The sequence below is a fragment of the Manis pentadactyla genome, chromosome 11, assembly GCF_030020395.1.
Source record: "Manis pentadactyla isolate mManPen7 chromosome 11, mManPen7.hap1, whole genome shotgun sequence".
NCBI lineage: Eukaryota > Metazoa > Chordata > Mammalia > Pholidota > Manidae > Manis > Manis pentadactyla.
This window is the reverse complement of record NC_080029.1, coordinates 85,761,235-85,789,038: the sequence shown is the minus strand read 5'-3', so window position 1 is coordinate 85,789,038 and position 27,804 is coordinate 85,761,235. Positions and strand designations below refer to the sequence as shown.

Sequence of the window (27,804 nt, the reverse complement as noted above, 5' to 3'; positions counted from 1 at the left end):
TGTTGAATGGCTGGGAACACGGTATGATCTAGGTGCTGAGAAAGGCTTCGATTTGGATTATGTTTCAGAGGACGATCCAGGTATAGTCTGCTGGTAAATAATACTGAATGGTTTTAAGACAACTGGGTAAACAGCCCTCTTTTCACTATGTCCTCACGTGTTTTGCTTGATGTGTTTGGGTGGAAAGAGAGAAGTAAGCTCTCTAGTGTCTCTTCTTATGAGGGCACTAATTCCATCATGAAGGCTCCACCTAAATTACCTAATTTATTTAAATATTAAACCTGATTATCTCCTAAAGGACCAATCTCCAAATGCTATCACATTGTGTTGTCAGGCTCCAGTATGTGAATTTTGCAGAGACACAATTCAGTCCAGAGCAGAAATATTATATATCTTGCTGTCATGAATTTTTCAAAACTCATCATATACTTAATATCTATGCATTTAGTCACATGAATTAAACTTCAATATAATAAAATTATACATATTCAACATTCATATGTATACCTTAATAATTACATATATATGCAAATATCTATATGCTCAAAATTATATACATCAACCTTATACATGAAATATGTATGTATATATAAATTATACATAAATAAAAAAATTTTTTGCCTTTCAAACTAGTAAAACTTTAAATATAGTATTTAAATATATATGTAGACTTGCATACATATAGTTGACATGAATATAAGATATAGTTAATGAATAAACAGAATAAAATTCTGGAGCTGAAAAACTCACTCATCTTTAGGTTGAAAGGGCCCACCAAATGTAAAACAGAATTAGTTAAACTGATGTATGCATTCATTCATATTTTGACAACAGTTCAAAATTTCAAAGAGAAGTAGAAAATGTAAAAGTCCCCAAAGATCTTTCACATCTCAAAGGAATAAAAATCAAATTAACATCAGACATCACACTGGCAATGCTAGTTGCTGGTAAACTTAGAATTCTTTACCTAGATAGTCTAGTGTGTATGCAGAATGAATACACTTTTAGTGTCCAAGGACTTAGAAGTTTTATAATCCACAAAGTAATTCTAGAAGAATTATTCAGGATGGTCTGCACACAAAAAAAGCAACCATATTAACAAAAACAAAGCACTTTTAAGCCAAGATATAGATGTAGGTTACTAGAAAGTATAAAGAAAAAGGAAAGTAAAACACAGAATTAATGTGGAATATTTGCTAATGCAGGTCGGTATGATTGTGTATCTGGAAAGTGTAAGAAAGTCCATGAGAGTTCAACATGAGACCGGTAACAATGTCAAAGTACACCCCAAAATCCCTCCTCCAATAAGTTTTTGTATACCAGCAATAACTGCCTAGAAAACAAAATGAAAAAACCTGGCCAGTTTGTGGTACTTTGTTATGGCAGCTCCACCAAACTAATGGAGTTGAAAAAGGATAGACTGTCAATAAATGATGTTCAGAGAACTAACCGGCAAGTTGGAGATGTATTTTGAATATGTGCCTCTTTCCTCACACTGAATTCATTACAGCTGTTATCAGTGTTTAATGGTAAATAAGTGTTGGAAGAAAATATTTATAATACTTTTATGTTATATAATACTTATGCTATGTTACATATCATACTTGTATTTATAATCTTAGAGCAAATAATTTTTTTAGCATTGTAAGAGCTCCTGTAACTGTAAGAAACTAGTAGCTATAACTTTTTTACCTTTCAAACTAGTAAAAATTTAAAATATTTGTAATATAAAGCATTGGCTGAAGTTTTAACAAATGGCATCTTACTATACTGGAGATGTTTTCTATCTAACAGAATATAAATTCTATATAAAATAGACTAGTAATATAAATATGTAATTATATATATCCTTTAGCTCAGGAAACATACACACAAACACACAAAATCACACACATACATCTATGTGTGTATATATATTCTTTTTTTAAAAAGGCCTTTGTTTAAACCTATTTAGCAAGATGAAGCCTCAGAAAACAGTAAGCTTAGATTTAAACAAGTACTTTGTCAAAAAAGCCAAATCTGAGTTGTCAACAAAAGGAAGTTGTTCTTTATTCTAGAAATGGAACTTAGAAAGTGACCAGCTTGGTGCTAATTACAGAGAAACAGGCAGGCTTGGTCACATACGGCTCTTTAAAGCACTACCCACCCTGACTGAACCATTTTAAAACTGGGAGGTATTTTCAAAGAACCCTTTTAAAATGCTATTCAGAATTGAACTTTGTACTTCTCTGTAACCCAAAGGTGCTGCTGCACAACAACACATCACTGGGAGTCTTAAATAATCCACTGGAAAAAAATTTACACTTTGAGCACCAAAGCAAGAGCCCTATTCTCAAACAGTTAGTAGATCATGTCTCAAGAACACAATGCTCAAGACAGGCCTGGCACACCGTCCAGCCATCAGGAGCATTTAGGCTGAATGTACTGGGGTCCCACAGTGTTTGCGCTGTAAGTCGATGGACTTGCTTATGATCACGTCTGAGTTGTCCTGGGGCATATTTTCCAGAAACTCAGTTATCTTCTCTGCACTGTTCAGTGACATTACTTTTGTTTTAAAGGTTAATAAAATTTCCACAGCTACAAAAACTAGGATCTTAGAGGATCCATTTACAACTTTATCCCAAGCCCTCTGTAAAGTAGATACAGGCAAGCACCCCACAAAGCACCTCCTGAACTGGAGATCATAAGGTAGTTTGGACCTTGCAGAACACTTCTTCAGATGACTCAGCAATCTGTTATCTTCCAGATTCAAGTACTGTTCAAAAGCCTTTGGAAGCTGGGATAAAAAAAAATCTTGGTACTTGTTATTAAATTGGTTCCCAAAGCATCAGATTATCCAATAGCAATAGACTCTATCTTCCACCATCTCTTTAATGGCTTTTGAAATGGCAAGAAATACTCCATCTTCTGGCTCCAGCAGAAAGGAGGGACTTGGAGGTAACTTTCCAGACTCCAGCTGATACATGTGGAGACAGACTTCAGCCTGAGGTGTGGTGTCACTGACGTATATATTCTTTAGTTCAGTAAAACTATAAAGAATGTATTCCAAAGACAAAGACAAAGTTCTATGTATTTAAGTGTCCATTTAGCCCTATTTTAAGAGAGAATAACTAGAAATAAACTAAAAGTTCATCTGTTGAGGTTGATTAAATAAATTAGTCTCCATTCATAAAATGGAATTGTCTTCATCCATTAAACATGTGATACATCTGTATTTAACAATAGGGAAAGATCTCCATGACAAATTGTGGAGTGAAAAAAGCGGGTTAAGAAGGGCATGTAAAGTATGATCTCATGTGCACTCCCCATACACACACATACACATAAAAAAATCTAGAAAAGTATTGAACACAATTACAGTAGTGTTGGAATTTAGGGTAACTTTCAATTTAATTTTTAGATTCTTCTATTTATTTGAAATTCCAACATGACTGTTCATTAATAATAATTTAAAATTATTTTTATTATGAACTTTATGAATAAATGCATGTTTAAAATATTCTGTTTTCCTGGGGGATTCTATTCTATCAGAAATGCATAACATAGATTTACATGAAAGGATATTTGCTTATCATTTGGAAAATTAGAAAACACCAGAATATGTAACAACATAGAATTGTTACATGAATTATGCCATATCCAAGTGACAAAATACTATACAGCCATACAGTATAATGTATAAAATAGTATGTACTGTATGGTCATAACTTATAGAAAATATGTATGTATATATATATACAAATACTAAGAAAATCGGAAGACATAACAAAATGTATTATTTCTGAATAATAGAATTATATTACTGACATTTCTTTTTTTAATTCTTTATAATTATTACATAAGATAATAAAAATTTTTAGAATGGACAGACTTCTGTTGTTGTTCCCAGTGCTGTGTGGGTGTATTCCAACTAAGCAACAATATATCTACATATATTATGGAAAACACAAGTTTGAGATAAAATTTTCCTTTTCTCTCCTTTCTCAAATCTGTCTTCCTTTTGCCGCGTGTTGCTTATCCAGAGGTTTTCTAGTACTCCTTTATCCAGAGCTCAGTAAGAGTGCTGTGTACTCACCAGGAATCAAAGTGCACCGTCCAGGGGCCACATAGCCCTTCCAAGAAAAGCTCTGTTTTTGTCCTTCCTTGCTCCACCTCCTTCTCTTATTTTGGTACTTTTGGAGATTAGAGATTTTAATTGTATGACTTGTAAAATGCCTTTTTTCTTCCAACAGCTGTGTTTATGGTATATAATCTATTAGCTGCCTATATGCCAACATTTAAAAGCATTCTGATGGATAATGCTCAGCAAGGGATTAATCTTTTCCAGCATCACCCTCTTGACCTGCAAATGTACATTAGTTGAAGGGGGAGGTAATGCCTGCTCTGACATTTGTTTGCAATGTATCCAAATATATTCTGGAATGCAAGCATATTCAGGTTTCCTGGCATTGAGACAGACAGGCGAGTCAGCACTAAGACATATAGTTCCCATATGCCAGGGGTAAGGGAAGTAGGACTTGTGGAGCCTTTCCACTGAGCTGTGCACTGTGTACTTTCATGTCGTCCCTCCCTCCAGGTTTATTCTGCTGCACATCAAGCATGCCACCTAAAGTACAATGAAGTCACACTGTAAACAAGATGTCGTAAGACCAGTTTTGAGTCTCCTCTTGTGTGTTCTCTGCATATCATTTGGTCAGGATCAACCTAAAATATAGGCCAGTAAATGATTGCCTTTAGGGACCTTCCCTATTTTTCCACCGTCCAGCTGCTCTCATGACTTTTGAAATTTCAGTTTAAAATCCTGGCTTTGTCCTCTGCTATCTGTGTGATCTTGGTTAACTACTTAATGTTTTAGGCACTGTAATGGGCATAATATTACTTATATCACAGGGGTTGGGGGAAATAAAATAAATCAAGTCAGCGAACCAGTGTAGACCTGAAAAATAAGAATTACACTGTGTTTGTAGAAACAAAAAACATTTTATGTTTTAGACTGATTGTTTTGAGTTGTAAAGGAGTGTTTTATTGGTATTGTTTATGATTTTTCTGGTAAGATAAAACTATTCTTGGAGAAGCAATACTATAAACTGGATTAATCAGGTTAGTTGCCAGCTTCTTAAAACTAGTCAGACCTACTGGAGAGTATCATAAAATAAATGTATGAAGAGAACAAAGAAGCAAAGTCTTTCATTAGTCAGTGGATCTGATCCTCTGCCATCAGTAATTATGTGTAAGGTTGGGTAACTTTTTCACTAATGTTTCTACTAAATATAAGCAGTAGATATTCTCTGAAAAAACTGTTCATATTCTACTTTAGTCACAGCTACTTAGTATTGTGTATCTTAAGCAATTTTCATCTATTTTTATTAAACAATTCAAAATAAGAATATAGTATAAGTAATACTAAAAATTCAGATCCAAATGTAATAGTTTTTCCTACTCTTAGTGAGTTTTGGAGTTTGAGCTTGACCTTCCTAGCTTTGAGACAGAAAGAGGGAATGGAACAAGCATAAACCTTGAGGTTTTTCAGATTTTAGATCAAATCTTGCTCTGCTACCTTACTGGGTGAGTAATTTGGAGCAAATCACTTAATCTTCTCAGCCTCAGTTTCCTTGTCTGTTAAATGGGAACAGAGGATTGTAATAAGGATTTAGATGAGACAAAATTTGGGAAAATGCATCTATCATAAAATTGGCAGGCAAAAATGATAGTCATTGTTATTGTTATTATAGTTATTTTATTATTTGCTAGCTCCTGTCACATCACTCATATTCTTAATGGGAGTGCCTTAAGAGGGGAGAAGGGACAAAATGGGTGAGTCGGAGTGTGCGGTCCACTCTGAAGTAGTGGCCTGAAGTAGTTAGTCATCAGTTCATCAGAGGGACTAAAAGGAGATTGCAATTATAAAAAATTATAAATGCTAAATACTATCTTTTTAATTAGAGATTATTTCAAATACGAATTCATTTTTGAGGACTAGTTTTTCAGCACTGAGTCATTAAACATGATTACTGCAATACATCAATGCTCTCTAGTTAAAGAATGCTCAGAATATACCTCTTGTTAAACCAAGTTTGCTTTTTTAGCTCATTGCACTGAGGGAGCACACACCATGGACCCTAAGAATGATGGTGTTAGAAAAGACTTCTGGGATTTGAGCTTGTGATAGGTGATTTGTTGGGGGAGGTTCAAGGAAGTAGGTCTTTGCCCTGGATTTGGTGCTGTCAGGAAGCAAGAGTAATTCTCTGATTGGGCATCTTTATAAATCTTATACAGAAGGTAGGAGGACTAAAACAAGCCTAAAGGAGCAGTCATTCCTATCAGACAGAGAATAGGGATTCTTGGTTATTTTTATGGTTTAGTCTTTTGCGATATGTCCTCTTTTTGTCTTGATCCACTGTGGCCACACAGTGTCTTGTCCAATGTTGGTGTGCCGTGAAATTGTTTATGTTCAAAAGAAGAACATCTTAACCTGGCTTTGAGTGCCAGGCCAGCAGCTCCTGGTGACACTAAATCCGCAGTGATAATGCCAGGCCAGTTCCCAGCTGCCAGGGGCTGCTCTCCTCTCTCCGTTTCTCATTCTCAAAGAACCCCACTTAGGGGTCAAGAAGGCATTCCTAACCAGTTATTTTAGTTTAACTTTTGACAAAAATGTACCAATACCAGCATTTCCCAAACTTTGTTCAATGCCATGTTATATCATTATTTAATATTTCAACCAGTTCCATTTTAAATTAAATGAATATTAAAGGAAATTTCATGTCATTACTGTAAATGGACACTTAATATCACTCATTCAAAATAGGAGACAGATATAATATGGAGGTAGATAAGTAGGAGGTAGATACAATATATATAATATAATGCAATATTATATAACTTAATATAATACAATAAATTATAGCTTGGTGAATTTGCCTGCTGAAAGTTCTGAGTCTGGAGCCTAATCTCTCTTTGTTTTAAATGGAATCTTGAACATGTGGAGAGATTTAAAAACTATAATCAAACTGAGATTTTGTACTTGATAAAATTTGAAAGATTGAAAAATAAGCAAAATTAAAATTAATTTATTACTATGAAAACCATCAATATTTAATACCAAGTCTGCATGCTATCTAGAACAATACACTCACTACCTATTTTACCATGATCATATACCTCTAACATTTTGAGAAACACTAACCTGTGTGTTCTGGACATATGACTAACTCTCTTAGTCTAAAACACACAGAAAAAAAAAAGTGCTTTTAATGGTTCGTTTGAGCTGTCTCATCGAAAACAGAGTGTCTATGTGACTTGAAATTATAAGAAAGAGAGTTGCTCTAATTTGTTTCATTAACTGTTTAGGAGAGGTTGTTTTGCCCATAAAGGAGAGGGCCTTGTATACTGAGTGGGGATTTAACATAAAACCTAGTTTCTAATATATACCACATTGTAAGTGCTCTTCCTTTGTTTACAAGTATCCATGCTTTCTGTGATTTCTAAAGCAGCAAGAACAAATAGTGAAATAGAAAGAAAATTAAGCCAAGAAACAGGACATGTAGGGCACCCTCTTCCATTAACTATCTGTGTGACATTGGGCACATCACTTGCCTTCATTTTTCTCATCACAGGTAAATAGCAAAGCCCTAACCCAGCTCATGAAATTGTTGCAAGGATGAAATGAAGTGATAGGCTGAATAATAGTAACATATTTACTAATAAGAATCAAAACTCATCTACTGTAGGCAGCTGATGGTGTACTCACAAAGGTACAGCCCTAGAACTCTTTGAATCAAAGACTCCACAGAGCAGTGTCGATCACACAACAGTTAATTTTAAGCATGTAACTTTTAATGATCACCTAAACTTTCATTGTAGATTGAATGCTAAGTTGTTTTCCTTTCTTTTGAACTTGGAAGGCCTTTTTTCCAGATGGTGTCCTGCGGCACACTGTTTGTGTTGTAGTTCCTGATGATTTTGAAAACTCATTCTGTCAGAGATGCCTCCCCACCCCACCAGCCTTCCCATATGTTTCTCCATCCCTGCACTCTGAGTTCTTTTGCTGCCTTGCCTGCATAACAAATACAAAGATGGTTCTGGACCTGGATTTCTCCCCGACAAGCAGACTTCAAAGTAAGTGTGAAATCTCTAGGAGAAGACTTTCCTCGTCCGTCTGTGTGCCCACTGTCTGGTTTTCTTAGCTATACTGTGATGAAAGGGGATGGCAAAAGTAGGAAAAAGTGGAGCACCCAAAGAGGTTTGTGATTATCTAGAGCTGGAATGACTAGAGGAAGCAAGACAAAATTAAATTTTCCATCTGGAACAACAAATTAGGTTTGAGAATGACAAATTTAGTGCAAGCAGCAGGTTAGCAGTGACATGGCATCAGCACATATACTATAACTTTGCATGTCATTATTTAACATGCTAATATATCACTATTATATGCTCATTACTGGCAGCAGCACTGCACTGAACAAGAGAGCAATATTTACTTGAGGGCCATGTCAGTGACTGATGATGACTGTATAATGCAGAGCTACCCTAGGTTTTTCATGAAGGAAATGAAGTCAGACTTGTTCTTTTATGCTCGTGCGTTAAGTCAAACTTGAGATTTGATGGAGTGAGAGAGAATGGTCTTCCAGTTCTTTTGTGGTGGCTTTAGTATCATTCCCAGTATTAATATACAAAATTCATCTGCATTATTCTTCCTCTCATACTTTTTCACTTTGTCTCCTCCCATCTTTTCTTCTCTTTTTCAAGTCTTTTCTTTTTCTTTCTTTCTTTCTTTCTTTTTTTTTGCCTTCTTGCCCCTCTTTCTTTATAGTCTATTCCTCTTGGGCAACCTGAACTCTCTCACAGCATTGCATGTAATGAAATCATGAGATGGATGGCTTGCATTGACGTAATGGTGCCTCTTGGTAGGAGGGATGACAAAGGACAAAAAATACGAGCCAACAAAACAGAAAGTTCATCAGACTGTGACCCTGTAAGCAGAGCATTGTAGCTTTTTGGTTGTGTGCTGTTTTGTAGCAAGGTGCCTGGCATATAGAAAATCCTCAATAAATAATAAATAATCCTTATAGAAAGAGAGCCATTCATATTCCATAGAAAATGTTCACTAACATTTTGTAGAATAAATAGATGGATGAATGGAGTGAATAAATGAATGTAGTTTCTTCACTTTATTTTCCTACCCTTTTTAAACATCCACACTTTTTTCATTACATTAGAGAAATGTGAGAAGAGTTGAGGAAAAGTTGTTACTAATGACTTCAAATCAGTCTTTCTCTTATTGCTAGCCATAACTGAAGGTGATATGAAGTTATTTATTATATTGCTTTGGGGAATGAATGATTAAATATTACATTTGAGTATTAACAGCTTAGTTTTTACCATAGACTTAGGGAATCTCATCATTTTCTTTTTCACTCTTAACTTATTGACCATACTAACCTACAAGAAAGCTTTCTCTAGAAAACATATTTTCTAAGACAATATTTCCTTTTACAGTTTTCACATTATCTCCTTTCATAAGCACACAGGTCACAGGTTTGCTATTAGGACTAAAGGTCTAGTAGAGTTGGATATAGGTCAGTCAGGATCATTTAGGGCTATAAGGTCAAAATGAAAGTCCAGGAAGTCCCTTGTTAACCTGATGGATCTGTCTAATAATTCCTGTTATGTCATTTAATTTGGGAATTTGCTTTAAGAAATTAAAGTAGGAAAATTCAGTATGGCATATAAAGTTAACTTATATTTGGAATATTAACTGATTCACATTTTTCCTTTTGTTGGTCATTTTACTTCAACATATTTACAATGTAATGTTGGTATGTAATCATTTCCATATTTATTTTTCTGGCTTCATTACCAAGATCATCCCCATAGTAAAATTTTTCAATATTTATTTATCTAAATGTTTATTGATTATTATTATTCCATCAAATCTTAATGGAAATACTTATGATTTTATTTGAAAAAAACAATATGTCAAAAAGCAGATGATTAATAGCTTATAAAAAGGTTAAATAAATATATTGTTTATTTAGAAAAATGTAAATCTTATATTGCCCTTCATGGATTTACTGACAAAATTTCCTGCCAAATTTATAGTACTGTAATAAAAATTATTTTTGTTATATTTAGGAATCTAATAAACATTTAGCCATATTTGGAAAAAACATAATTCTTACTTATTAAAACTTTAAAATATTAATGCTATTTTTCATGACAAGGAGGTAATATGAATTTTTTTTTACTTACCTTGCCAAACACTATTGAGGCATGTTACTTTATTTCACAGTATATGGACAAACCAAGGACAAAGCTGACTGTAAAACCTGCCTGTAGAATGCTTGTCCTGCTGGTGAGGTAGATCAGCGGCAAACATCTGCTCCGTGCTTCTGCTATGGAAGCCTTGCCAACAGACCATATCTAATAGATGACCTAAACTGCTCTTTATTTATTTTATTCTTTTGAAGGATGATAGAAAGAATAGGTCTAACATAGCCATTAGAGAAATTTAGGCTCATTTGTGATTTGTTTTCACATAACATCTTCAGTGAACCCAACCCATCACCCCTACATTCCCCCAATTGTTTTGATGTTGGGAAAACCTAAAACACATTTCGGCAGTGGCACTTTTTATTCTTTTATTTTAAGCCCAGACATCATCTGTCATACCAATCAAAGTAAATGGGAGATATATATATATATATATATATATATATATATATATATATATATATACACACACACACACACATGATGTATAAATAGGTTAACAACTGTCATCCAAAAGCTATGTTTATTTTTGAGATGGAACAAACCTAACATGGGATTTCTGGATAGTTTTCTTTAATATATCGAATTTAGGTAGAGGAAAGTCTCTTTAAAATCCACTAAGGATGTATAGCTGTCAGTGTCTAATCAGAAAAATGGAAACCACACTAGATATTTCACTAGACGGGAAATATGGGGCTCAGTTCTACAGATTTGGGAAGGTAGCAGAAGGTCAGAGATAATGACTGCAGGAAGCACCCCTGACCCCAGGGTGGGGCACTCAGCGAGAGGTGGGGTTTCCAGAGCCCTGAGGAGGAACTGTGGAGGAAAGAAACTGCCGGAGGAGTTTCTGCTCTAAAGAGGAAGTGCTGCACAACTCAGTTGCTTGTAGGAGGGGCTGGGGAGCTGGCTCAGCGGTGCAGTAGGGTTACTCCTGAGAGGTGGTGCCCCTGAAGTGTACAGTACAGCCGGCCCTGAGGCATGGTGCTGGAATGACGGGCCACTGCTCAGGCAACTCAGGCAGGCCTAACAAGTGAAACAGGATGAAGTCTCTTCTCCCATTGTCCTGTCTGCAAACCTTCTTCTAGTGCCCCTTATTAATAAAAGTCAACGCTGAGAGATACAGTTTGTAGAATGCCAGCACGGCATCACAAAGCAGAGGAGAATTGAGGCTGACAATAACAGAGAAACTGAGACTGGGGCAAGTAGCTAAAGAACCTTACCTCTAGATCTGCTTTGTAATGTAAATACCTACTCTTCATAAATGTCTTCTGATGAAATATGATGTTTACTTAGATTCACGTAAAATTTTATATATTAGGGCTATGTTCTATACCCCAAACCATGTAACTGCCCTTTGTTCCCTTGTCACATCATGCCTTCTTATTCTCATGTAGCTCTTAGTGTGGCCACAGAAATAAAGGCACGGCATTCCTCCTAACAACTGATCGTTCTCAGTATGGTCCACATTTATTTTCAGCATTGGGTAGCTGAAGCATAGGTTAAAAAATGCAAAGTATGGGCTTCCCGATAGCACCTGGTCCTCTAGGATTATCAGTCACTTAAAAGCCCAGTTTCCTGCCCTAGTGTTGAATTCAGCCAAGGAGCAAGCAGCACTCAATACCTGAGTGCCCCATGGAGTCAGCTGGGGCATTTTACATCACTTCCTCCTTCCTCAGGCTCTAAGTAATTTGAAAATTGCTTTATTTGTTATTAAAGAAATTCCTTACTACTTTTCTCCTATACATTTGCATGGTATTTTATATATAGTTAATCCATTTGATTTATTTAGCTACCTAAAAATATTTGAATGAATGGCTCCTCAAGATAAAATAAATTTTGGTTTTGTAAATTTATGTTCTTTAGATAGTGAAGATTTACAGATATAAGGACAAAATGAAGTTAAAATGTTAGGCTAAAAATTGAAATACAGTGACAATGTACCGAATGCTACAAGTGAACAGTAAGGGTAGTTGGTGTGGATTGAAGAACAGGCATTTTAAAATAATATTTTTAAGCAGAGATCCCAATTCTGCCACTTACTGGCCATAAGCTGTTGGCCAAGATTCTTGACCTAACTGAGCCTCAGTTTTCTCAGTAATACTGTTAGTACCCACTGCATTGAATTATTGTGAAGATTGGATGAGACTGTGTATGCAAGGAACAGTGTCTAGTACATGGCACACAACAAATGCTCACAAAACACTAGAGAGTGAAAAAAATCCTAGGCCCATGTAAACATTATAGTTCTTTGATTAAATATGATGAAATGCTGTTTCTTCCTTTCAGCCTATGTAAAACATATAAGCACTAAAATTCAGTTTTCTCTCTGCTAGAAGCTCACAAAATAGTTGCTGTTGTTCTTTGCAGTTTTTACTTTTTAAAGTACCATTGAATTATTTCAAAGGTATTTGGAGAATATTACTATCTAGGTATTTTTCCCCTTTAAGAGAAATTTAGGACAGATTGATGCTGGGGAGAAGGACACTGAAAGACAGTGGACTAAGACCCCAGAAGTCCTTTCGACTTAACGTCAGTCTGTATCACACAGTGTCCCATGCACACTCTCTGATAGTGAGCAGTGAGATAGTGGACAAAAACAAAGACAATTTACCTTAGGGAGCCTCATTCAATTTAGGTTAACCTACCCCCTCCATTGCTTGTTCATGATATGCTTGACAGGCTGTTTTGGGTACTCAAGAAGCTGGTGAAAATGCACCATGGCCATTAATATTATTTTGCTTTTTCTCTCTTTTTTGTTCCTTTGGGAACCTGAAGGATACTTTTTGGTTAGGAAGATTTACAAGTTGAGATATAATTTAAAAGTTCACTAGTTTGGAATTTTGTCCTGATCTTTGTTCCCATCCTGTTTGCTCTGGGTAGAAGCAAACAATTAGAGGCTAATGGACAAGGGCCTAGTCCTGCTCCCAGGGCCTGTTGAGCACCCCCAGTTTCTGCAGCTCCAGCATTTTTTAAGCCATCCTTTTAAACTCAGCTCAAAAGTTTTCTCCTGCTGTAACTCAGCTTTGTAACCCAGATGCTTCTTCCCATGTGTACTCTGTCTCACTCTAATAGGATCACTTCTCTCGTGTCTGCTTCCCCACTAGACTCTCAGCTACTTGAAGGCAGGACTGTGTCTTAGTGAATTTCGGACTTCAGAACCACACAGTGGGTGCTTGATTAAGGACATACGAATAAACAGTTCAAGCAGGTGAGTGTGGAGTAAAGTCACCAGAAGAATTGGGAAATAGGAATAATAAGTAACTTTGGAATTGAAAATAATGTTACTTGTCTGGATAAATGGAGCCATAAAACTAAGTTGGGTTTAAATGGAGAAAGAGATCAGAACATTTATGAGGATAAAGTAATAGAATCTGTTTTTACTTACACATTTTTCTGACTCTAATAGCATTTGGTGCTCAACTATAGGTCAAGGTGATTACAGAATTATTCTAATAGGTCATGAAGGAAATGGAATGTTATTCAGAGTAGTAGTTAAATGACTTGCAAGTTTGACCACACTTTGACAATTAAAATCTCGTAAAAGATAACAATGGAGTAAATAAAAGGATAAGCAACTTTAAAAAAAATACTCATTTATACTATTTGCAATTTGTGAAGTACTTATAGAATCTGAAGAATGAGTATGGTGCATATGGTGATAGAATTATCACAGTTTTGTGTATAGAAAAAAGCAGTTTCAAAAAATATATAATAGATTTCTTATAAAATTCAAATTTTCTTGGCTAGGCATACAAAGCCCCTTACAATGTGCCTGCCCACCCTGAACCCTATCCATTTCTAGAACCTTCTTTCTATTTTCTTCCAGGTCTTACTGAAGGTGTTACCATTCCCTACCCATCTTTTACTTACATGTCCCTCTGCTTGTGCCTTCCTTCAGCCTCTGCTTAAATGCCAGCCCTTCATGGAGTCTTTCCTGACTTCCCCAATGTAAGCAGTTCCATCTTCTGTGCTCTCGTGGTTAGCCATGTCATTTAAGTTATCTCTCTAGACAGTGTGTCCTAGAAATTAGAGGCCATGCTATAGTTGTATTTATATTTTTGCTACCTTGCACCATATCTGTTACAGAATATGTATCCAGAGAATAAATTAGTCCTAACTGAGATTTTTGGAACTTTAAAAAATAATTGAATAAGCTAATTGAATTGAGGAAATGCAAGTTTTAAAGATTTGGATGTGAATGTACTATATTCACTGTGAAGAGGGGTAATCTGGGTAAAAAGAAATACTAGGAAGAAAATAGGTCCCAGCAAACAGCTGAAGCCTCAGAATCAGAGGGCCAGCCTGAGCTGCACTGTAATTTTTGCCACAAAATAAATCACACTTGGTGATAAACCCAAGAAGATGTACAACAGAGCTTTCACAAATCAGCATTTTCTAGGTGTATGAAAGGTCCATTTGGAGTTCAGGCCTACCAGTTCAATACCTTTTCCCTCAATAACCATAGCAAGCAAAAGGTATTTAACTTCATGAATTATACAATGACAAGAAATATTTCTATATTGGTTGTGGATCCAATCCCACAACAGGTTCAAAAGTTCAGAAGCAGCTAATACCCAAATTTATCATAGTAAAGGTTAGTACACAAGCAGCATTTTTAAATAATATATACTTTAAATTATTGAAGGTAAGCATCAACAGGTAAGAACATGGTATTTTTGAGTAGCCTTTTGTTTTCTAAAATACTTCAGCACTTTTCATATATTCCTCAGAGTAATAAATAATAAAACCATATATATATAATATTAGCAGATAGCTGCTTGGTACATTTTACTGTAAATACACATTTTAGGTAGTGTTTCCTCCAAGCATAATAATTATAATAGAACACTTAATGAATGCTCATTCTGTGCCTGGCACAACAGAAACATTTTATAAATAGTAACTCATTTAACCATCTTCTAAAGTGATTTATATTACCAATCCTATTGTATAGATGAGAAAATCATAGAAGACAAAGCACCAAATACAGCCTATTTTTGTTTTTGCTCCAAAGCTTTACTTACTCTGTTGCGTTTGCCCAGAAAATTTCCTCTCTCAATTCACTTCTCTATTGTATTGTCTCTTTAAGACCAATTTAAATCCTTTTCACACACTTTCCTGTATTCTTCCCTAAATTTTCCAGTATTAATCTGGCTCCTTCTTTGCAGTTACTCACTAATTTATTCATCTATCCATCCATCCGTCCATCCTTTATTAGCTATTATGTTAAAGGTTATGGGAGCTCTCTGGAGGCATTGCATCAGTTTATATACTAACTTGTGTTTTTGCTTCACATAGACTTGTGTCCCTTATTAAATTGCCAACCCTTGAGGGCAAGCACTGTGTCTAAAGGTCCTTTGTAAAGGAAATCAGAGCCTGTATGGGTTAATAGCTGACAAGGACAAAGCTATAAAAGATACTTTGGTCAGGAAGTCCCAAAGAAACAAAAATAGGAGAAAGGAATGATCAGAGAATTTGGAGAACCAGGAGGATTTTCAACACTATTCAGCACTTCCAAGTGGTCTATAAAGATGAGTAAGAAAAGACAGTTGAGTTTGGGTAGAGTTACATTGGGACCAAAGTCTTATCCATGACGAGCAGTGCTTCCTTTGCCTGCAAAGATCACTGGTGCCTAGAAACTGGTGTCGGTCATGACAATGAAAGGTAGATTGTAGAGGGTTTAGGAAGTTGATGAGGAAGTTAAGGCAGTAGCATTAGATCTCTCATTTGAGTCTTTAGCAGCAGAAAACAGAAGAGAAGTAAGATGCTAAGTATAAAAGGTCAAAGAATGAGAGTTTTAATCTAAGAAAAACTAAAAAAAGTTGTGGAGAAAAGGTCTGAAGAATTTCCATGGTTAGCAAGAAACTGTTGAGAGATAGGATTAAAGATGGCAGCGTGAGAGGTGAGACAGAGGCTTCCTCCTAAAACTTCATATAATGTGAAAATATAATTAATACAACTAATCCTGAGAGAGCAACAGGAAAGAAGATTGCGCCACACTGCATACACCTGGAGAAAAGAGCAGACCTCATGGAACAGGGTAATGTACCAAAGCTGTGTCCCAGCGGGACCCAAGCCCATCCCCCACCTCAGCTCATGGGCAGGAGGAAGAGAAAATGAGCAAGGAGGGAGTGGAGGCCTGGGACTGCTGAATATCTAACTCAGGAGATCTGCTCTGGGGGCACAAACCTACATTTCATGGTGCTTTCATGACACTCTCATGATTACAGGGTTGGAAAGCTAAGACAGGCAAAATACCTGGAGAGACTGAGATTCCAGCTGCTTGTGGAAAGCAGGGATCCATATCCAGCTGCTCTGGGACAAAAGCTTATACCTGTGTTCTTGGCCCACTGGTTCAGGCAGTGGAGACAGGCATTGCAGCCAGGAAGCAGAAACAGCTCTTTCCTCTCCCCAGGCACCAATCCCACTGCCCTGTGATGCCCAACATTGCTTCAGGGGCTGAGCAGCTCCAGAGAGCAGAGCTTCTGGACACTAGAGGGTGCCATACACAAATATGAAATGCCAAAGGAACCTGGCACCGAGTAAAATTAATATAACCCTGTAGATGACATAGACCTCATGACTCTTCCTGAAAGGGTGTACAAAATAAAAATCATTAACATGCTAATGGAGGTACAGAAAGATATTCAAGAACTCAGGAATGAATTCCAGTCGGAGATCCAATTGTTGAAGAGCACAATGGAGGGTATTAAAAGCAGATTGGATATGGTGGAGGAGATGATAAATGACATAGAATCTAGAGAAGAGGAATACAAAGAAGCTGAGGCACAGAGAGAAAAACGGATCTCTAAGAATGAAAGAATATTGAGAGAACGGTGTAACCAATCCAAACGGAACAATATTTGTATTGTGGGGTACCAGAAGAAGAAGAAGAAGAGAGAGAGAGAAAGGGATAGAAAGTGTCTTTGAGGAAGTAATTGATGAAAACTTCCCCAGTCTGGGAAAGGAGATAGTCTCTGAGGCCATGGAGATCCACAGATCTCCCAACACAAGAGACCAAGGAAGACAACACAAAGACATGAAGTAATTAAAATGGTAAAGATCAAGGAAAAGGATAGACTGTTAAAAGCAGTCAGAGAGACAGAAATAAGATCACATACAAAGGAGAGTCAATAAGGCTAACATCAGACTTCTCAGAAGAAACCTTACAGGCCAGAAGGGAGTGGCATGATGTATTTAATGCCGTGAAGCAGAAGGGCTTGGAACCAAGATTATTTTATCCAGCAAGATTATCATTTAAATTTGAAGGAGGGATTAAACAATTTCCAGATAAGCAAAAGCTGGGAGAGTTTACCTCCCACAAACCATCTCTGCAGTCTATTTTGGAGGGACTGCTATAGATGGAAGTGTTCCTAAGGTTGGATAGCTGTCACCAGAGGTAGTAAAATCATGGTAGGGAGGGTGGAGCAGCTGATTGCAAGGCAAATGCAAAATTAAATTGACTATCCCCAAAGCCAATCAAGGGATAGAGAAAAAGTATAGAATCTGATACCTAATATATAAGGAATGAAGGAGGAAGAAAAAGGAGGAGAAATAGAAAAGAACCTGTGTTTGTAATAGCATATTAAGTGAGTTAAGCTAGACTCTTAGACAGTAAGGAAGTTAACATTGAACATTTGGAAACCATGGATCTAAAGTCTGCAATGGCAATAAGTGCATACCTATTGATAATCACCCTAAATGTAAATGGACTGAATGCACCAATCAAAAGACATAGTGTCACTGAATGGATAAAAGAACAAGACCCATCTATATGCTGCCTACAAGAGACTCACTTTAAACCCAAAGACATACACAAACTAAAAGTGAACGGATGGAAAAAGATATTTCATGCAACTAATAGGGAGAAAAAAGCAGGAATTGCAGTACTTGTATCATACAAAATAGACTTCAAAACAAAGAAAGTCACAAATGACAAAGAAGGACATTATATAATGATAAAGGGGTCAATCCAACAAGAAGATATAACCATTATAAATATATATGCTCCAAACACAGGAGCACCTGCATATGTGAAACAAATACTGACTGAATTAAAAGGGGAAATAGAATGCAATGCATTCATTCTCGGAGACTTCAGCACTTCACTCACTCTGAAGGAAAGATCAACCAGACAGAAAATAAGTAAGGACACAGAGGCACTGAACAACACACTAGAACAGATGGACCTAATAGACATCTATAGAACTCTACATCCAAAAGAAACAGCATACACATTCTTCTCAAGTGCACATGTAACGTTTTCAAGAATAGATAATATACTAGGCCACAAAAAGAGCCTCAGTAAATTCAAAAAGATTGAAATCATACCAACCAGTTTCTCAGACCACAAATGTATCAAACTAGAAATAAATTATGTAAAGAAAATGAAAAATCCCACAAACGCATGGAGGCTTCAAAACATGCTCCTAAATAACCAATGGATCAATGACCAAATGAAAACAGGTATCAAGCAATATATGCAGACAGATGACAACAATAATTCACCATAAATTCTGTGGGAAGCAGCAAAGGCTGTGCTAAGAGGAGAGTATATTGCAATACCGGCCTGCCTCAGGCAAGAAGAACAATCCCATATAAGCAGTCTAAACTCACAATTAATGAAACTAGAAAAAGAAGAACAAATGAGGCCCAAAGTCAGTAGAAGGAGGGACATAATAAAGATTAGAGCAGAAATAAATAAAATTGAGAAGAATGAAACAATAGAAAGAATCAATGAAAGCAAGAGCTGGTTCTTCAAGAAAATAAACAAGATAGATAAACCCCTAGCCAGACTTACCAAGAAAAAAAGGAAGTCTACACACATAAACAGAATCAGAAATGAGAAAGGAAAAATCACAGTGGACACCACAGACATACAAAGAATTATGTGAGAATACTATAAAAAATTATATGCCAACAAACTGGATAACCTAGAAGAAATGGACAACTTTCTAGAAAAATACAACCTTCCAAGGATGACCAAGGAAGAAACAGAAAAACTGAACAGACCAATTACCAGCAACAAAATTGAACTGGTATTCAAAAACTACCTAAGAACAAAATCTTTGGACCAGATGGCTTCACTGCTGAATTTTATCAAACATTTCATGAAAACCTAATACCCATCCTCATTAAAATTTTCCAAAGAGTAGAAGAAAAGGGAATACTCCCAAACTCATTCTATGAGGCCAGCATCACTCTAATACCAAAATCAAGCAAAGACACCACAAAAAAGAAAATTACAGACCAATATCCCTGATGGATGTAGATGCAAAAATACTCAAAATGTTAGCAAACCAAATTCAAAAATACATCAAAAAGATCCTCCATTATGATCAAGTAGGATTTACTCCAGGGCTGCAAGAATGGTACAACATTCGAAAATCTATCAATATCATCCACCACATCAACAAAAAGAAGGACAAAAACCACATGATCATCTCCATAGATGCTGAAAAAGCATTTGACAAAACTCAACATCCATTCATGATAAAAACTCTCAACAAAATGGGTATAGAGGGCAAGCACCTCAACATAATAAACGCCATGTATGACAAACCCACAGCCAACATCATACTTAACAGCGAGAAGCTGAAAGCTTTTCCTTTAAGATCAGGAACAAGACAAGGATGCCCACTTTCCCCACTTCTATTCAACACAGTTCTGGAGGTCCTAGTCATGGCAATCAGACAACAGAAAGAAATAAAAGGCATCCAGATTGGCAAGGAAGAAGTCAAACTGTCACTGTTTGCAGATGACATGGTATTGTACATAAAAACCCTAAAGAATCCACTCCAAAACTATTAGATCTAAAATATGAATTCAGCAACATTGCAGGATACAAAATTAATACACAGAAATCTGCATTCCTATACACTAACAATGAACTAGCAGAGAGTGAAACCAGGAAAACAATTCCATACACAGTTGCATCAAAAATAATAAAATACCTAGGAATAAACCTAACAAAGGAAGTGAAAGACCTATACTCTGAACACTACAAGACACTCTTAAGATAAATTAAAGAATGTATCAATAAATGGAAACTCATCCCATGCTCATGGGTAGGAAGAATTAATATTGTCAAAATGGCCATCCTGCCTAAAGCAATCTATAGATTCAATGCAATTCCTCTCAAAATACCAACAGCATTCTTCAACGAACTAGAGAAAATTGTTTTAAAATTCCTATGGAACCACAAAGGACCTTAAATAACCAAAGCAATCCTGAGAAGGAAGAATAAAGCTGGGAGCATTTTGCTCCCCAACTTCAAGCTCTACTACAAAGCCACAGTAATCAAGACAATTTGGTACTGGCACAAGAACAGACCCATAGACCAATGGAACAGACTAGAGAGCCCTGATACAAACCCAACCATATATGGTCAATTAATATACAATAAAGGAGCCATGGATATACAATGGGGAAATGACAGCCTCTTCAACAGCTGGTGTTGGCAAAACTAGACAGCTGCATGCAAGAGAATGAAACTGGATTATTGTCTAACCCCATACACAAAAGTAAACTCAAAATGGATTAAAGACTTGAATGTAAGTCATCAAACCATAAAACTCTTAAAAGACAACATAGGCAAACATCTTCTGAAAATAAGCATGAGCACCTTCTTCCTGCATGCATCTCCTCAAGCCCCCAGGGAAACAAAAGCAAAAATGAACTCATGGGACTACATCAAACTAAAAAGTTTCTGTACAGCAAAGGACACCATCAACAAAACAAAAAGGCATCCTACAGTATGGGAGAATATATTTGTAAATTACGCATCCAACAAGGAGTTAGCATGCAAAATATATGAAGAACTTACACGCCTCTACACCCAAAAAGCAAATAACCTGATTAACAAATGGGCAGAGGTTATGAAGAGACAGTTCTCCTAAGAAGAAATTCAGATGGCCAACAGACACATGAAAAGATGTTCCACATCACTAATTATCACAGAAATGCAAATTAAAACCACAATGAGATAGCACCTCACACCAGTAAGGATGGCCAACATCGAAAACACTAAGAACAACAAATGCTGGAGAGGATGCAGAGAAAGGGGAACCCTCCTTCACTGCTGGTGGGAATGTAAGCTAGTTCAACCATTGTGGAAAGCAATATGGAGGTTCCTCAAAAAACTAAAAATAGAAATACCATTTGACCCGGGAATTTACCCAAAGTATACAAGTTCTCAGATTCAAAAAGACATATGCACCCCATGTTCATTGCAGCACTTTTTACAATAGCCAAGATATGGAAGCAACCTAAGTGTCCATCGGTAGATGAATGGATAAAGAAGATGTGGTACATATACACAATGGAATACTATTTGGCCATAAGAAAGAAAGAAATCCTACCATTTGCAACAACATGGATGGAGCTGGAGGACATTATGCTCAGTGAAATAAGCCAGGCAGAGAAAGACAAATGCCAAATGATTTCCCTCATTTGTGGAGTATAACAATGAAGCAAAACTGAAGGAACAAAATAGCAGCACACTCAGAGACTCCAGGAATGAACCAGTGGTTACCAAAGGGCAGGGTGTGGGAGGGCGGGTGGGGAGGGAGGTAGAAGGTTATTGAGGGGTATTATGTTTAGTACACATGGTGTGGGATATCATGGGGAGAACAGTGTAGCACAGAGAAGGCACATATGGACCTGTGGCATCTTACTACACTGATGGACAGTGACTGCACTGGGGTATGGGTGGGGACTTGATAATATGGGTAAATGTAGTAACCACATTGTTTTTTCATGTGAAACCTTCATAAGATTGTATACCAATCATACCTTAATACAAATAAATTAAAAAAACAAAAAAGAGAGAAACTGTCCCCCTTCTCTGGGAAAGGAGAAAATAATCCAATTAATTCCTCTGACCTTTAGGCAAATGCCGGGTCACCCTCTGGGCTATTTAAATCTATACGTTTTCATTCCTACTCTACCAGACAGAGCATTTCCTTGCTTTGCTTATGAACAAGGCTCTCTGAGAGATATTGACCAAATATAGTTGCTTTTTTCTTTCATCACCATTCAATTTGCTTAAATAAAAAGTCCAATGAAAAATGACTTCCTCGAATATATCTATGCAGCATCTATCCTCTCCCGTTATTTTTGGATGTCCCCCTGGAGTGATTTGGTTATATACATGTAACTCCCCATTCACCAAGTGTAATATGCAAGTCTTAAATTTTTTAAATTGCCTGGGCAGTCTATGGCCAGTACAGAAACAGTGCAGGCTGTCCATTTGTGACTTGAAATCCTGTACTCTGCATCCAAAGGAATTACCCACCATATCCATCTCTATTGCATTTCGTGTCTCCTTTTCCTCCCTGTCGTTCACCAGACAGTAATGTTCTCAGATCAAATATTCTCTATAAATTGAGAGAACGTTTAGCTGATTTATGGGGCTTTTAGCTATTATATACTTACCTATTCAATAAAAGTAAGTACTTACATCACATGACACATATGCTACCTTCACAATATAAGATCTTTCCTTCAAGGGATTCAGGCATCAAATTGTAATGAGATTTCTTGTAGCTAATACATCACTTAAGGGCAAACTGACATTCTGAATCTATTTCTTTCTTGTTTTTTTTTTTTTTTCCTTTTCATCAGTGGAATTGAGGGCACAGCATTCTTTGCAAGATTTTTAAAATTATTAAGAGTTTTGTTTCCTTTTTTAAAAAATGTAAACCTGTTGAAATTAGGAGCATGAATATTGGTTTAGCACTTAAGGGTGAAAAAGTCATAGTGCCTTGGTCTTTATTCAACATCAGTAATTTTCCAGAAAAAGAAGCAGAATAAATGGTGCCGTGGCATCCATGCCATGGGGAAAGTCTTGGGGGCAAATACAGCTCATGCTCATTTTATTTGGGGGTCAAAGTACTTTGGGCATAGAAAGATGTGTAAGACATAACCTAAGAGAGTAAATTGCTTGAAAGTCACTCTAATTCAGGCTTTCTCAGCATCAGGACTCTTGGCATTTGGGGTCAGATGGTACTCTGTTGGACGTGGGTGGCTATCCTATGTGTTGTAGACAGTTTAGCAGATCCCTGACCTCTACCAGGTAGAGGCTAGTACCACCTCTCCTCCAGTTGTGACAACTAGAAAATGTCTCCAGATATTGCCAACAGGGTAGGGGCAGGGATCACCCTCAATTGAGAACCGCTTCTGTAATTGGCCTTCATCTATTGACTTCAGCCTAATTGTGGATAAGATTAGAGCAAGATTACAGGGTGCTTGGACCTAAGGGCAGAAATTTACTCTACAACAAAGCCACTTTATGACTCCGGGAATGTGGGAAATATTACTTTTGTTCCCCATTACTATGCTACGTGGTACAGTAACTATTAATGAATTAGTAAATGTGATGATAAGTACTTTTGGAGAGGGGATTTAGCAAAACTACTTCCTATATTATGGTTTAGGAAGGTTCAAAAGTAAAAGCAGATCTGAATCCGAATTGTGGAGTAAGCAAAGCTAGTTGTTGGTACTCAGCTCACAATACTTGTTGCTTTTGGAGTGACCCAAAACCCAGCTCTGGCTAGAGATATCTCTATTTCATACCTAAGCAATATTCATTATATCCATCTTCTCATTGTAACTCAAATTGATACTATCTAAAATTGAACTCAGTATCCTGCTATATACTGAATATTGGTGTTACCCCCAAATTCATAAGACACTGTAAGAAGATGGCCGTCTGTGACCCAGAGCAGCTCTCACAGACACCAAAATCTGCTGGTGCTTTGCTCGTGGTCTTCCTAACCTCCAGAACTGTGAGAAATAAATTTTTGCTCTTTATAAGCCACTTAGTCTATTGTATTCAATTACAATATTCCAAATAGACTAAGGTGTATCTCATTGCAAAAATAATGCTGTTTCCCAATTTTCCAATTTCTATTTATGTAGTCACCATTCTCTAAAAGTCTTATTTGACCTGTCCATATCCTTCCCCATAGTCCAGAAATTTCCAAGTCTTTTGGTTCTACCTTGTCGGTGTCACTTCAATACCCCCCCTCTCTCTTTTCTCAAGGTCAATGCTCTTGCCACCCAACTGAATTATTACCACATTTCTAAGAGCTCCTAGCCTCACTCTCTCTCTCTCTACGTTGAACTCTCCTGAATGCCGCTCTCAGAATGCTACTTCTAACATACGACTTTTCATACTGTCTGCCACCCTCTTCAGGGACGTATAGCATGTACCACTTACTTGTTGAAACAAGTACAAATTTCCTAGCCTGATATTCTGAGTTGTCCCTTTATTTATTTTATTCTTTCTATCTCAACATGGTTCTTTTTTCAAGTCAGACTAGGTCCTTCCAATACTTATTCATATTTTGATCCTCAACCTCTCTCCTTTATGGTTCCTAATCTGGAACGTTCATGCCTCCTTGCTGCAAACCCAACTTTATACTTATAATAACAATCATTACTATTTATTGAAAACCTACTCAGAGCTAAGTGTTTTACACATATTACCTCAGATAGTCTTTGCCCCACTTGTGGTGCTCTGTGAAGTTAAATAATGTGTCTAAATTCATGTAGTCAGGATGTGGCAGGGTCAGTATTTGAATCTTATTCCATCTTTCTACAGCACCTGAGTTCCTAACAGTAAGTGTGCATGCTACACAATCACTCATGGGCTTATATATTTGGTGTGAAGTGGAAAATGGGTAAACATCATGGAAGAAGGGGAGTTTGCTCCCTGGAATGACCTGCTTTCCAAATGTGCTCTCTGGAAATTAACTCTTCTTAAGAGTAAGCTTAACAACCCATGAGTTGTTCAATTGTAAGAAGAAATAGCCGGAGACTGAGGTAAAAGAGAATCCACAGATTTGCATGTTAATGGAATCAAAAATATATACTCCATGCCCAATAGCTGTCAGCTGTTAAGTAAACCCAGGGATCTCCTGAAAGACCCAGCACTGCTCACTTACAGAGTGTAACTCAAGAAGAGGACCAAAAAAATTAAAAAAAAAAAAAAAAAAAAGAAGAAGAAGAGGACAAGGAGGTAGATTAGACCCTGATTCTAAGAGTGATGACAAGAAGGCCATCTCTTTCCAACACGGAACAATTAATAATAAAAGAAGATCTTTATTTGTATTAAAAGAATTAATTGGATCTAGATATTTTCTTAAGTTGGGTTTAATATATTTTATATGGAAAACTATTTGTTATTTTGGTTCATTCAATATTTGTTTAATGGTTTCATAAAGGGCTTTAAGGAATTGTAACATTGTAATATGAAAAAATATAAACATTTGAAGGGTACTATCTAAGTCTACAAAATAGAATTTCTTTTCATTGATTTGATTTTACTAGGTTATCTGTTACATAATGAGCCTCTTACATGACTAGTCTCAAAATGGGACAGTGTTTGTTTATTGCCTGATTAATACTATTATATAAGGCATTATAGTGCCTAAATAAAAAGGATTATACCATTTCCCAAAGGAATTTACAATCTAATAGGGTAATTAAAGCAAACTGACAAATAGGTACAACATCATGCAGAATGTAACATGTGACATAAATATTCTAAAAGGAACTTCAGAGAAGAGGGCAAATTCAGTCTTCAAAAGAGAGAATATTCCTAGAAACAGAAACATTTGAGGTGGGGCTTACAGGAGTGGGTTGGAAGATGCAAAGAGGATATGGAAGAAGGCATTTTAGGTAAGAGGAACACTGTAAAGATATGAGTGTGGGAATGGGATTTTCTTCAATCAACAATATAGGTAGTGTACAAAACTTCAACAAATTTTCCTGAGCATGAACTGTGTTCCAGGCAAGCTGGATGAAAGCTGGTTATGCCCTTAAGGACCCAGGAGCAGCTTTTTGAGGCCAGACCATGGGGAACTTTGAATGTGACCTCAAGACTGAGAGATTTGCACAATACACAATCTTTTAGTGTTTTATACAGGAACTCATGTTGCAATAGAAATATATTTTACACATGAATCTCAAAGGTGTATGAATACAGGAACCTAGTTAGGGAGAATTATCTAGGAGGTCATTACACTGGTCCAGGAAAAAAGATGATGCAAGAATGGAAAATAGATTCACAAATGAGCATTGTAGCAGCAGAGATCAGAATTTGGTGGCTGATTTGTTGATACGTGTATGGGCCGTGGTTTATCCCTTGTAGTCTCACAGGCTAAATTCATTTGCTTTTCAAAACATGGGAGAAATATGATTAAATAGTTGTCTTCCCCACTGTCTATAAACACAATTATACTGGAAGAGACTTGCTGAGACCTGTGATGGATGTGTTTCAGGATCAGGGTGGCTGGGTTTGATCTTTGGCTTGAGAAGAAACCTGGAGGATTAAAATAAACATTCTCTGGCAATTCACAAATGGCTTTGGAGATGATAGATTTTTTTTAAGTCACAAATAAAGTAACCAAACAAAACTAAACAGAAAAGCCTGGATCACCTAGTCTAGTTATAGTCCAGAAGTTGAGTTGGTAAAGTTGATGTAAATTCTGTCACCTCCCTCTCTTTATTTTGAACAGGACATAACGCAAACAGTGAAGAACAATAACTTTTAAAAATTAAAACTAAAATATTTTTAAAGGAAAATTAGCTAAAGGAATTTACACTGGCAAAAAACAATCCTGTAGATTGTTAAGTATCAAGACGTTTTTATTCTTTTCTTCTAACAAGGAAAAATAAACAAACATTTGCACTCAGTGCAACATTTAAAAAACGAGAAGGCTAGCAGTCATGATGCCAATGCAAATACTGTATCAATACAATGCAAGCACACCAAATGCCAGCCAGCTTGACGCAAACATCCTTTCAATAGCGTTCTCAAGCCCAGCGCCAGCACAACCCCCATCAGCGCCAAGGGTGAAACTATAAAAACACACCCTCATCTGTAGTCCTGTCTGCTGGGGTCTAAGGGCACAAGGATTGAATTAACATTCTGCAAACTTTCCTTGAGAGGTATCTTCTTCTATGACAGGTGATAGAACCAGAGGGCACTCATAAAATCACTACAAAGGGGGACTCTATTGTCACTTGTATTGCCTGGCGATACAAATGGGAAAACTAAGATATAGCTAGTTTCCAAATTATATCTCTTTGCAGATGGAGAGATCCCGCCAAACTGATCAGTCAATCCAATGAAGCAATTGATCCTACCTGAACCTGGCATCATGTAGATCAAACGGGGGGGGGGTAGAATTTTCCCCATAATTTTCATCTGGTTGGTATAGTGTGCTCAAGTCTTTGTCAAAAATCACTGAGGCACAAATTATATTCAGCATTCAAATTGAGGTCTATGAGAATGTTACAGGTGTTTACCCATACAAAACCAGTTCTCCTGAGTACAGTAGAGGAAAACTTGAATTTAACACAGAAGCCCTTCGTTTGATGAGTCTGGATTTGGGCAGCAAAAGAATATTACCTGAATATTAGTTTTGATTCAAAGTAACACTTGGATTACCGCTAACAGGAATCAAGACAAATCTTTTTTTTTTCTTGGCCGAGTGGTGATTAAAAACCTAGTGTCTTACTATTTTT

The 27,804-nt window shown here is 36.6% G+C and overlaps 1 protein-coding gene across 1 annotated transcript in view; it reads right to left on the bottom strand.

Annotated features, from left to right (window-relative positions):
* Positions 1–2,410: 2,410 nt before the first annotated feature.
* Positions 2,411–27,804, bottom strand: part of LOC118913494 (TBC1 domain family member 7-like) — a 29,118-nt gene continuing 3,724 nt past the window's right edge. The window contains exons 2-3 of the mRNA XM_057489049.1: positions 2,900–3,029; positions 2,411–2,776 (exon numbers count right to left, since the gene is read on the bottom strand). Coding sequence (XP_057345032.1) covers positions 2,411–2,776; positions 2,900–3,029 — 496 coding nt within the window. The remainder of the gene's footprint in view (positions 2,777–2,899; positions 3,030–27,804) is intronic.